At 40.6% G+C, this 14,049-nt stretch overlaps 1 protein-coding gene across 1 annotated transcript in view; it reads left to right on the forward strand.

Moving 5' to 3' along the window:
• Positions 1-1,060: 1,060 nt before the first annotated feature.
• Positions 1,061-14,049, forward strand: part of LOC147105256 (plakophilin-1-like) — a 93,078-nt gene continuing 80,089 nt past the window's right edge. The window contains exons 1-2 of the mRNA XM_086011421.1: positions 1,061-1,687; positions 2,542-2,825. Of these exons, the coding sequence (XP_085867547.1) occupies positions 1,504-1,687; positions 2,542-2,825 (468 nt within the window). The 5' untranslated portion in view covers positions 1,061-1,503. The remainder of the gene's footprint in view (positions 1,688-2,541; positions 2,826-14,049) is intronic.

The following is a 14,049-nucleotide window of genomic DNA, read 5'->3' on the forward strand; positions in this document are numbered from 1 at the left end:
GGGCCTCTGTTCGAGGAAGAAGCGGAGTGCCCTCAGGCCATCCGGGTGGGGGATGGAGGTGTAGAGGGATTGTACGTCCATGGTGAAAAGGAAGCGGTTGGGGCCAGGAAACTGGAAACTGTTAAAGTGGCGGAGGGCGTCCGAAGAGTCGCGGATGTAGGTGGGAAGAGACTGGACAAGGGGAGAAAAGATAGAGTCAAGATAGGAAGAGATAAGTTCCGTAGGGCAAGAACAGGCTGAAACGATGGGTCTACCAGGGCAGTCCTGTTTGTGGATCTTGGGAAGGAGGTAGAAGCGGGCTGTGCGGGGTTGGGGAACTATGAGGTTGGTGGCAGCGGGGGGAAGATCTCCAGAGGAGATGAGGTCAGTGACAGTCTTGGAAACGGTGGTTTGATGTTCGGTAGTGGGGTCATGGTCCAGGTGGAGGTAGGAGCAGGTGTCGGAGAGTTGGCGTTCAGCTTCCGCTAGGTAGAGGTCAGTACGCCAAACAACAACAGCACCACCCTTGTCAGCGGGTTTAATGACAATGGCAGGGTTGGATCTAAGAGAATGGAGTGCTGCAAGTTCAGAGGGAGGTAGGTTGGAGTGAGTCATCTCATCTGGGTGCACACTCACATAACAAATATCAAAACAATTTTAGCCGTTAATATGTCACAAAAAGGGTGTGGACTGAAGGTGTGCAGACATAACTTTTCCAAAGAAATCATGACTGGATATTTTTTTATATTGTTCAACACCTGTGATAATGTGCCCAGATATTAATTTTACATTACATTAATCATTTGTCCCTTCATTTTGAGAAAATAATATTTACAGCTACTAATTACCAATGGCGCTAATTAGAAGTAGTAACTACAGCCTAGAAATTACTGTTTAAATGTGAGGACGGAAACGTTCATATGGTATTCATCTGTTTTGACACAGATGTTAATCTGTATTAAAATGAAGCAATTAACGCCAACTTTAAAACAATTGAGCGATGCCTAACATATAAATGCTTTGAACATTCATAAGCAGTCATTTCTAGCCTTATATTTCTTCCTGAGGACAGGGATTGGTTATGATACCGATCCCCAGGCCAATTGCACGGCATAAACAAATAATTCCACTTTAGTGAGATGGCAGAATGGGCTCTGGATCTGCGGAACGGTGGCCCCTAAAGGAACCGATAGTTTTAGGGCAGGGAGAGAAAGTTTTAATCTTTCTTGTCTTTTTTTTCCAACGCTACATAGATTTGGCAGCATTTTCTTTCCTCTTACATTTTAAATGTCGCCTGTTGCAAGAATAGCTCCTTTGAACGCTCGGTGCATGATTGACAGAGCAGCCAACCACACCGATAACGGCTCCACCCGGGCTCCTGCTAATCAGGCGCAGCGCTGGGCGCGGCGAGGGAACAGGTATTAAAAAGGTCTGGGTGGAGGCAGACGAGCCAGAGGAATCAAATAGGATAGAAGAGTGGTTGTAGGTACCAGTGGGGCGAGAGAGAAAAGACTCCCCACGAAAATGGCTTATGTGAAGACAGTTACAGCCGGTGAATGTTTTAATCAGCAAGTTCATTCCACATTGGCTCTGCCGCCGCCCGAGAAGCTGAGCACTCTAGCCCGAGTGGACAGCGAGAGGAGAGTCAACAGCCAAGTGCGGATGATCATGCAGAATAAGAGAAATCAGCAAACGAGTATTAAAAAAGGTACGGAACCCCCTCTTCATCTTTCCTCTCGCGCACTTTGACGCAACATTTCTATTCTCTGTAGAACTATAGTTAAACAACTCAGAATTTTTGCAATTTTGTATTTCCAGTTATTATGGTTATAGTGATTAATATTCGAGTATTATTGCATTGTTTTATGCTGCGTTAATTAAATTAATATCAATGCATTACTATCTTAACGTGATACATAAAATGTGTTTAACAACACTGGTAATTATACATTTTTCACTTGTGTGTTCAAATAATATTTTCATCTATTGTGAAAAAGAACCTCTGAATTAATTCTAAGTAAATATATACTTAGATTCAGATAAAAATAAAACGTTTTCTTATCATTACAGTTTACCTGTTGATGTATATTGCATTTTGCCTCTTAATCAAATGTAACTTTGTTGGCATACTGAGAATGTGTACTACTGGGGTGCAACGCTTCTTTGAGCTGAATATGTCTTTCGGGCATGACTTATTTTAGTCCAAATCACATACTTGATTCAAAGATGACAGGCATTTATGTGTATATATGACACAGTATTACGGATGATGTATATAATTTATAGGACAAGATTAATTTGCTTAGATTTTACGGGATTTATTCCTTTTTACACAATTACCTCAATGTAACCAAAACTGCCCAATACTGTTAAATCAGCTGGGTTCAGATCAAGTGCCTCATATCAGACAATACTGATGTGGGGCATACTGTTAGAACTAACAATAAGACGGGTGGATTGGTAATTTTTTAAGTGATCCGATGCACAGTGCAAAATGGCAGTTGAATATATTTTCAAAATTGCTTTACAATGTTTTTTTCCCTACTTTTGTCTGTTGAATAGAATTGGTAAATGGTCAGTGGAACACAAACCAAACAGACATTATTGAGTTAGGAAATGGATTTCGAAGAATGAGCAGCAAGAATCAAGGGAGTCGGGTAAATGGTCAGTGGAACACAAACCAAAGAGACATTATTGAATTAGGAAATGGATTTCGAAATGTGAGCAGCAAGAATCAAGGGAGTCGGGTAAATGGTCAGTGGAACACAAACCAAAGAGACATTATTGAATTAGGAAATGGATTTCGAAGTGTGAGCAGCAAGAATCAAGGGAGTCGGTGGCGCAAGGTAATTTAAAAAAAAGACCCAATTCTTTGATCTTTGTTCATAGGCAGCATATCGCAGGCTTTCATAAGCTATAGCAAGGTGATATAAAATCAGATTAATATTGCGCTACAATTCATGTAGCAGGTTATGGAATGCTGTCTAATATGTTGCTGTCCACATTTGTTTTTTCTAAAAGGTAGATTCTGCAACAGAATTTTTATCTAATTTCCAGTAACGTTGCCAAAATCCTATTGCTTTATTATTCTTGAAAGAATCGAATAAAATACAATTATTCTTGCCAGTACATTTTCATTTGACTTTTTTTACACTGCATCAAAATTCTGTACTATTTAGCAAAATTTGAAATAGTACTTGATTCAAAGATCATTGAAATTAACTTCTGTTTAATGATGCAAGTTATTAGACAATACCAAGTGTGAAATGGAGAACTATTATGACAAAAAGGAAAAGATCTAGGCTTGAAATTGAATGCCGTATTTATCTATTTGTTCAAGGGATGTGGGTGATGCTGGTAAATCTCCTTATCCCGAGTTACACCGAGAAGGTAATGGTGAACCTTCTTGAACCATTGCAATCCTTGTGTTAGGCAGGGGGAAATAATTTACATTTTCATTGTAATTTTTGAAGTATAATTACAGTTTTTAGGAAAAGACAACTGTTAATTTGCACAAAGCAAGATCCCACAAACAGCCATGAGATGAATAATCAGCTAATTTGTTTTGTTAGTGTTGCTTGTGGTTGGTATATTGGCCAGTACAAACTGACACGTCCCCCGCACCTGTTCCAGTAGTGCAGTGGAACCTTAGGTATCCACCAGGGAACAGGCAGACGGAGCACCGGCTTAACATCTTTTTTCAAAGATGGAAACTTTGACAGTGCTACAGCAGTCCTCCAGAACTGAACTGATGTGTCAGCCTAGATTATGTGCAGAAGCCCTGGAGGGAGAGCTGAAATCCACAACCTTCTGACTCCCAAGCTGACAGTGCTACCAACTGAGTGTAAGCAGACACTTGGTCCCAGAATTTTCTCAGAACTGCTCTTTCTCCACTTCTGTAACTTCGGCGGATTGCAACAGAAAGCCATTTACATGAGGATCTTGTGCATCCCCCCCACACTCTTTACCTCACCATCGGTGGCTGTGTCAACTCCATAAATCCCTCCACCTCTCCATCCCCCTCGCCTCCTTTAGGACCCTCCTTAAAACATCCTTGACTAAGCTTCAGGTGACCCCTCCGAGTATTTCCCTCTTTCGCTGAGCGGCCATTTTTTGATTACACCTCTGAAGCACATTGGGAAGTTTTCCTGCATTAAAGGTGCAATATAATTGCAATTCATTGTTGTAACTCATTATTTGTTTCTGAGACAAAAAACCTCTCATTGCTTAATTCAAACTGTTGTGTAAATCGAGCAAAAATGACTTGAATTAATAAGTTATAATGCAACCAATTAAGCTGTTTTAATTATGCAACATTGCTGGGAAGATGATGGTTAAAGTATTTTTCAGCACAATGCTTTCAAAATGCGAATCAAAAATTGAATAGTATCCCTTGACCGAAGACAATGGTCTTTTCTTCAGTTTTGAGCAACAAGTGTTTAAAAATATTGATAATGTAAGAGCTGACAACTCTTTAAAAATTGTGATGTGATCGCAAAGCTATTCGGATCATCGTTGTTAGATTCAATTAGCCATTCTGTAGAACAAAGAATTATAATGAATTACAATTAAGAAGACCACTAACCTGTAAATGCAAAGTAGTATCCAATTTACAAATATTTGATTACAGTGCTTATTAACTTATAATAACCTCATGTTCTGAAATCTGTTGCTGTCACTTCCACCGTCTAAAGCTTAGCGCCTTACCTGGAACTGTCCGTATGTAATTTTTTTTCAGTTAGTATTTCAAAATGGAAAATGGCATGTTACTAATAAGTTTGCAATATGGCAAAAACATTTATAATTAAGATTGCTACAAGCAACTTCACATGTTGCAATGAAAACTATACTTTTAAATGTTTTGCAACCAATAATTATCACAAATTAATAAGACATTACACAACATGACCAAACATTTCAGTAATGGCCATCTTTCATAAAATATGACTTTAGATTGATTATTCCAATGATATTGCCCTTACATTAAACACGTGCTACTTATTTGTATTAGGAAACAGAATATCAGTGCTGTGAGAAATTATCTTAAATCATAGCTGCCAAATTTTGTTAAATATATTATTGTATAAAAAGGCAAATTAAAGTCTTTTATTTAAGGCTGTGAAAGCTGTAACTGAAAATTCATATGATGGTCTTAGCTTAAAAATAAACTAACTGTGGTAGCCATACTTGTGTCCAAAGGATAGGAGGACAATCAGGCTAGCTGCTTTTGTTCATTAATTTTAGTTAGCGATGGTAAAACATTGTTATTATACAGAATCACTGATTCAAACATTGTAAATTAAACTTAGCTTATAAAGGTTAAGCAACTGGCAATGTATGGCAACCCGTACCAAAAGAGTAGCAGCTCTAGATTTTTTATGTAGAATCATAGAATGGTTACAGCACAGAAGGAGGCTATTCAGCCCATCGAGCCCGTACCAGCTCTCTGCAAGAGCACTTCAGTGAGTCCCACTCCCCCTACCCTTTCCCTGTAGCCCTGCAATTTTTTTCCTTCAGGTACTTATCCAATTCTCTTTTGAAAGCCACAATTGAATCTGCCCATACCACCCTTTCAGGCAGTGCATTCCGGATCCTAACCACTCGCTGCCTAAAAAAAGTTTTTCCTCCTGTTGCCTTTGGTTCTTCTGCCAATCACCTTAAATCTGTGTCCTCTGATCAACAGCAACTAACTATATAAATGTTGTCCCACATTAGTAAATGGTGTTTACCTAATTACTGTAACTTGATATTTTAAGATCATTACTGAACTTATTAGTTATTCACATTTGTCCAATTGTAGTGGGTAGCTGAATATTTTTTAATATTTGATAGTTGAGAGAGTGGAACTATGGCTACAACTTCTTACAAAAGTTAGGTACTGCAAGGAATTCTGGGACAGCGTGATCTCCTGGACTCGTTTTGATTGCCTAGATGGATCGGAGAGAAAATTCCCAGATTTTATTTCCCAAATTGGCCTGGGTTTTTACCTTTTTTTTTGCCTCTTCCAGGAGATCACATGGCTTTTGTGTGGGTGGAGTGTATTTATTGTGATACACAAGGTATCGCAATTGTGTGGGGCAGGCTAGATGGACCAAAGGGTCTTTACCAGTCCACCATTGTTCGTAAAATGATTTGAAAAAAAATGTTCTTTTTATGTAGTGAACCAAACAGACATCCATAGAAATGACTGAAAGATAATTGTGACTTTAAATAAAATGACCTTTCAAACTGTTGGACGCGGGAAGCAATAAAGAAATAATTTGTATCCTCAGGTTGCCCCAAAGTGTGTCACATCCTGTGAATTACATTTTGAAATGTAGTTACTGCTTTGTACGCACAATTGTGTACACCACCCCTGTCCCTAATGATCTTGTCCAGCTAAATGTTCTCTACGTACCCTCCGATGAATTTGGTAGCAGTAAAGAATAGCTGTAGCCTAGTTGTGCCTGGATTACCATGTGAGTTTTATTTCTGTAATGAACTTTCTGCATTGAGAATTGTAGACTTGGTAATATCTGCTTCCAGATACTAAAGGTACTTATCTTGCCTATTCTATTTCATGTAGCTTGTCTTATCCCAGTTTTAAAATTCCATCATGACGTGTGCAGACAGGATTTGCGTCTGCTAACCTAAATACACGTTACTCATGCAAAAATGCAAAAGCTGAAAATGCTTTTTTATACCATTAAACAGAGTCTAAACAGACTCTAGTTATCCTTCCACTTTCATGTTAACCCTCACCTGGAAATTACCACATAATGGCAGCCAAAGATGGCTTCCAAGATGTGTCAAATGGTAGAATTGTGTGCACTCACTCCTTTACTGTGCTTCGGTTTTTTGGAAAAAAATTAACATGATAAAGTAATGATGTGACCATTAAAAATATTAAAAAGTATTTTAAAATATGTCTTAAAGTGAGCTGTAACAAGAATGAGTTCCAAACTGAGTCTAAAACAGTTACAATGAATGTCAGACAGAAAAATTAAAGGGTTTGAAGAGCTTTAGCCGTCAATCCACAGACACATTTATAGAACGCCTTTCATGACCTCAGGACTTCCCAAAGCGCTTTATAGCCAATTAAGTACTTTTGAAGTGTAGTCACTATTGTAATGTAGACAATGTGGTAGAAAGCTCCCTCAAACCGCAATGAGATAATGACCAGATAATCTGTTTTAGTGACGTTGATTGAGGGATAAATATCAGGACACCAGGGAGAATAGTGCCAACGGGATATTTTACATCCACCCAAGAGAGGTTTAATGTTGGTTTAATGTCTCACCTGAAAGACGGCACCTCCGACAGTGCAGTACTCCGTCAGAACTGAAATGTCAGCCTAGATTTTTGTGCTCAAGCCTCTGGAGTGGGACTATGAACCCACAACCTTCTGTCTCAGAGGTGAGAGTGTAACCAACTGAGCCATGGCTGATAGGGTGATGACTTTTAAAAACATGAGCACCTTATATATTTCTTATAATCAAAGCATGTCACAAAATTGGATAAAACTGAGAAAAAGCTGTATTTTGACTATAGTTGTATATTGTACAGTGCTATTAATTCTGAGATTAGCATAAGTTGCTCTTCACAATGTCTTTCAGAAGCACCGTTACATGGTGCAGTTAATGGTTATGTGGGAAAATGTGGCAACCATTTTGCACACTGGAAAGTCCACGAAAAGCAATGAAATAAATGACCAGTTGGTTGAGGGAAGAATGATGGTTAGGACAGCAGAACTCCCTGCTCTTTGAATAGTGCCTTGACATCTTTAATGAGCACCTCAACTGCCAGAGAGGGCCTTGTTTTAACAGTGACGGGATCGGACAAAGTCAACATGGATTTACAAAAGGTAAATCGTGCTTGACTAATCTACTGGAATTTTTGAGGATGTAACTGGTAGAATAGATAAGGGAGAACCAGTGGATGCGGTGTATTTGGACTTTCAGAAGGCTTTCGATAAGGTCCCGCATAAGAGATTAGTGTGTAAAGTTAAGGCACATGGGATTGGGGGCAAGGTATTGACTTAGATAGAGAACTGGTTGGCAGACAGAAAGCAAAGAGTTTTAATTAACGGGTCTTTTTCCGAGTGGCAAGCAGTGACTAGTGGGGTACCGCAGGGATCGGTCCTAGGACCCCAGCTATTCACAATATATATATTAATGATCTAGACGAGGGAACTAGATGTAATATCTCCAAGTTTGCAGACGACATAAAGCTGGGTGGGCGTGTGTGCTGTGAGGAGGATGCCGAGAAACTCCAATACGATTTGGACAGGTTGGGTGATTGGGCAGAAGCATGGCAGATGCAATATAATGTGGATAAATGCGAGGTTATCCACTTTGGTGTCAAAAACAGGAAGGCAGATTATTATCTGAATGGCAATAGATTGGGAGAAGGGGAAGTGCAACGAGACCTGGGTGTCCTTGTGCACCAGTCGCTGAAGGTAAGCATGCAGGTGCAGCAGGCGGTTAAGAAGGCAAATGGTATGTTGGCCTTCGTAGCGAGAGGGTTCGAGTACAGGAACAAGGATGTCTTGCTGCAGTTGTACAGGGCCTTGGTGAGACCACATCTTGAGTATTGTGTGCAGTTTTGGTCGCCTTATCTGAGGAAGGATGTTCTTGCCATGGAGGGAGTACAGCAAAGATTCACCAGACTGATACCTGGGATGGCAGGAATGACGTATGAGGAGAGATTGTGTCGATTGGGCTTATACTCGCTGGAGTTTAGAAGAATGAGAGGGGATTTCATTGAAACTTATAAAATTCTAACAGGACTAGACAGACTAGATGCAGGAAGGATGTTCCAGATGGCCGGGGAGTCCAGAACCAGGGGTCACAGTCTAAGGATAAGGGGTAAGCCATTTAGGTGAACCTGTGGAATTCTCTACCACAGAAGGCAGTAGAGGCCAATTCATTAAATATATTCAAGAAGGAGTTAGATATATTTCTTAAGGCTAAAGGGATCAAGGGATATGGAGAAAAGGCAGGGACAGGGTACTGAATTTGGATGATCAGCCATGATCTCATTGAATGGCGGGGCAGGCTCGAGGGGTCGAATGGCCTACTCCTGCTCCTAGCTTCTATGTTTCTATCTCATTGGAAGAATAGTACCTCCGATAATACAGTAAGAAACAAGGAAAATATTTGTGATTGTTTTGGAGCTTGGGAGATTAAGCTATAAAGTGGGGTTAGGAGGGATCAATTGTTTTCATTGAAGTAAAGAAATTTGATAGAAATAAGATGCAAGTGTTCACAATTTTATGGGGAGGTGTTAAGGTGGAGGTTGATGTGCTTTTGGTTCAGAATCAAAGCTAGAAAGAACCAGGCCAGGATTCTAAGTTCAACCAGATGTATTTTTCCTTCTGATTTTTCTCTCCGATGTTCTCTTGCCTATCTCTAAAAACTGTGATGCAGTTCAATAATTGGCAGTACCTCATCCAAGCACTCATTTTGCCTGCGTAGTCTGGGCAGTGAGTATCAGCAGGCTATTTGACTGTGATGGCATCACCGCTGAGCTGGACCCTTTTCTCATCTGACATCCGTGCACATGTACCTCCAGTAGGAGTCACCTGAATACCAATGAGGTACAACCACCCTGCTCACTTTTTCTTCTCTCTAGCCCAGAGGAACGGAGGAAATTAAAGCATCCCAATGATACCCCAGGGGAGATTGGTTAATTCAAGATGAATCAAAGTTATTTTTCCCTGTCTGAAAGGAGATAGTCCCAGTTCTGCCAATGGAAAAAGCACTATGCCATCTCGAGTTTCTTGGCTTGGAAAAAACCTCGAGTGCATTATGACTCTCAGCCAGCACTGTACTTATAAATTGTGCCTTTTGACTAGGATCAGAATCCAGGGCTTTGAGTGATGCCAGTTTCCATTAAGAACATAAGATTTAGGAGCAGGAGTAGACCATACTGCCCTTTGAGCCTGCTCCACCATTCAATGAGATCATGACAGATCTTCGACCTCAACTCCACTTTACGGCTGGATTCCCATTTCCCTTGAGTTCAAAAAATCTATCTGTCTCGGCCTTGAATATACTCAACGACTCCGCATCCACAGACCTTTGGGGTAGAGAATTCCAAAGATTCACAACCCTCTGAGTGAAGAAATTCCTCCTCATCTCAGTCTTAAATGACCTACCCCTTATCCTGAGACTATGCCCCCTAGTTCTAGACATTCCAGCCAGGAGAAACAACCTCTCAGCATCTACCCTGTCAATCCCCCTCAGTATCTTGTATGTTTCAATGAGATCACCTCTCATTCTTCTAAACTCCAGAGAGTAGAGGCCCAATCTACTCAATCTCTCCTCATAGGACAACCCTCCCATCCCAGGGATCAATTTAGTGAACCTTCGTTGCAACGTCTCTGAGGCAAGTATGTCCTTCCTCAGATAAGGAGACCAAAACTGTGCACAGTACTCCAGATGTGGTCTCATCAAGGCCCGGTACAATTGTAGTAAGACTTCCTTACTGTTGTACTCCCAACCCCCTTGCAATAAAGGCCAAAATGCCATTTGCCTTCCTAATTGCGTGCTGTACCTGCATGCTAACTTTCCTGTACGAGGACACCTCAATCTCTCTGAACACCAACATTTAATAGTTTCTCACCATTAAAAAAATATTCTGTTTTTCTATTCTTTCTACCAAATTGCATAACCTCACATTAAGCTTAATGACCTCCAAATCTGGCCTCTTGCACATTCCAGATTTTAATCGCTGCACCATTGTTGGCCGTGCCTTCGTCTGCCGAGGCCCCAAGCTCTGGAATCTCCTCCTTAAACCTCTCTACCTCTCTCTCCTCCTTTAAGACGCTCCTTAAAACCTACCTCTTTGACCAAGCTTTTGTCCTAATATCTCCTTATATGGCTCAGTGTCACATTTTGTTTGATAACGCTCCTGTGAAGCACCTTGGGATGTTTTACTATGTTAAAGGCGCTATATAAATGCAAGTTGTTGTCCTCGTTGCTGACCGCTAAACACAGTCCAGCCAGAAATAGTAATTCAACTATCCTTTGCCAGCCAGAACACCCAGTGCAGCTGCTTCTTGACTCACATCATTGGAAATATCTCCTTTCAATGTTACTGTCTTGTTAAAATCTTATATTTAGCAAAACATATTGGAAGAGCAGATATAAATAATTGGCTTCAAATTATTGTATTAATATCTAATTTTCCTTTATTTTCCATTAATAAAACATGAAGGAACAAGAATTCTGTTTTGATTATGCATTGACATAATTTAATCCTATTCTATTTCACTGTCAAACTGTTACTGTACAACCTTAAAGATAATTGCTGCTTCACCCTTTTATTATTGGCACAAATTCTTATTTGTAATTCGTTTGTTTGAAAGTGTAGACGAAAGCAGTTTTGCTACATGACATTTTTAGACTTTGCAGATGACACATTCACACCCAAACAGGAGAAAAGGATGTTTTTTTTTACTTTTCTGTACCTACACCCTACCCAGTTTTTAGGGTGTAGTGTTTTGTTAAGAATGTGATCAGGCTTCCATTGTTCAGAAACTAGTTTTGCAACAAGACGTCTGAATACAGTTGCTGCCCATTTCTAGCTTCAAATTTTAAACTTTTTCCTCCGTCATGAGCAGGAGTTTGCAGCCTGTCATGGGAATTTCCTTGCAGGTTCTCCAATCGGCCACCATAAGTTCGGATGATTAGTGGAAACCTTGCATACATGTGTAAACAGGGTTTCCGCTGCACTTCTACAAAAGACACAGCGGCCGATTGGACGAACCCTTGTGCTCTATTCAATAAAGAACAGGGCAGGTCTGCTGCGTTTCCCTACATTACAACAGTGACTACATAGCAAAAGTACTTAATTGGCTGTAAAGCACTTTGGGACGTCCTGAAGGCAAGCCTTTCTTTTTCTTCTTCTTTCCTCCCTTCCTTCCTCCCTTCTTTCTGTGGCTCAGTGGGTAGCACCCTCGCCTCTGGGTTAATATTAAGGTGGCCAGGAATGCGGCGGTTTGGAGGCGGGATTGGAATTTTCAAGATTTTAATCTCTCGCCTGACCCTTTGCTGCCCGTTGGGATGGGGGTGGGTGGGGGAATGTTAAAATCGAGGCTATGATAGCAGAATGTTATTACTGTTTCACTCACTGATGGATGCTGCGTGCAGTACAGTAGTTCCCTGCCCCCTTTTATTTTTGCACGAATGGCTTATTTGGAGGCAGATGAGAAGCAACAACTTCAAGCCCCTTTGACAGGCGCTGAAGATATTTGCCAGTCCCTCTCCAGAACCATTATCAACTGCTTCACGAGCAAAGGACAGGAATCCTCCCTCCACCTTACCACACAATAGCCCACAAATGGAATTCTAGCACTTAAACTGTCACACGCCTCCTATTCAGTAACATCATGGAAGGCCATTCACATCTGATGAATTATTTGGCAAAATCCTCAGTAACATTACCAGTGATGTGGCATCACTGCATGCCAAGGCTTGAACAGCAGTTGTTTGAGCTGCTACCATTTGTCTCTTGTTGCTCCATGTCCAACGTCTCGCCCACTGTATTCAAATAAGCGCCTCCAGGAAATCCAGTTCTGCCCACGCATTTTCCCCGAACAGCACCACTCGGAAAAGTCAGCCCCGTGTGTTCAACCGTACAAATTAGGAACTTGCATGATCACAGTTTTGAAATGGCGATGCAGGTGATTAGCTATCCTTTAGGATTTATTAACTCTCCGGTCTGAGTCTACGTTTCTGGACAAGACACACATGAAGTTTGTTTATCACAATTCAGAATGCTCCAAATGAGAAATGGTGCATGGAAATTAGAAATGTAAATAGAGAACAGTTTTGGAGATGTTCTGTGCAGTGTGAAGATTTGTCTTTTAAGTTTCAAAATAAAATGCATGCTCAAATGTTTAGCATAACCATTAAACATACCTACTGGGTTCATTATAGTATGACAAAGGATATACAGGAAACTCTCATTTAAACGGCACCTAATTATCCGGAATTCTCTATTAACCGGCAAAATTCATACTCCGAAAACACCTCAATAACCGGAAATGTTGCCGAGTCCGAGTCCGAGTCTCCCGCGGTAGCCAAGTTAGTCAGTGGGGGTAGTTCTCCAAACTGCCACTACTCGGCTTCTTGGCGCTGTCAGAAGTCCGAACACCTCAATAACAGGAGTCTGACTCTTTGTTAAAAATAGCCTCGGTAGACAACCCTCTCCGTCATCCGGAATTTTTAATCAACCGGCACCATCCCGGTCCCATCGGTGCCGGATACATATAGTTTCCTGTGATATACAATTAACAGTGAGATTTATCCATCTTTGTTACTAAGTAGACAGAAGATAGTGAGTGACAACTTCACCTTTTTTCTCTTGGATTAGAGACATCCGCCAAGAGCTGCACTCTGTTTCCCCAAAGGCTGTGGTGTGCCACGCCCTGTATTGAGGTTCTGTATCTCTTATCTTTTGATCAAAGTCCAGGCCAGCTGCCAAAATAGTTTAAATGAGAGGATTGAACATTAACCCTTGCTGCTCTCTGCAAGGCATGCACCTATTTTTTACAAAAATGATGTTGCCCACAATTAAAATGTTCAGTTGTACGGGTGCCCAAACTTGACTCTTAACCACGCAGTCATGTGTTTGAGACCCAGGACTGTGCATTGTTCAAATTCACTTTGGATATGTTCAGTGTTTTTATTTGAATCAACAGTTTAAATACTTATACAAAAGCAAAATACTGCGGATGCTGGAAATCTGAAATAAAAACAGAAAATGCTGGAAATACTCTGCAGGTCAGGCAGCATCTGTGGAGAGTGAAACGTTTCAGGTCGATGACATTTCGTCAGTAAATTGTATATAATACAGTAGTTTTAAAACTTAAGGCTCCTTTTAATGGAACATTCTATTTATTGACCATAAATATTCTGATTTGTAATATATTAAATATGTAGTTAATATTTTCAGTGCCCTACCCAATGCGTAAGCAATGGAAATAGATAGGGCGGATCTTCCTTTAATCACCTGAGCTTAAGGGATCACCTAAAGGATGCACGTTTAAAAGAAAAATCAGGCAGAAAGTGTCACACACCCAAA

The sequence above is a fragment of the Somniosus microcephalus genome, chromosome 18 (genome assembly GCF_052327205.1).
Source record: "Somniosus microcephalus isolate GS21.2 chromosome 18, FLI_Smic_1.0, whole genome shotgun sequence".
Classification (NCBI taxonomy): Eukaryota; Metazoa; Chordata; class Chondrichthyes; order Squaliformes; family Somniosidae; genus Somniosus; species Somniosus microcephalus.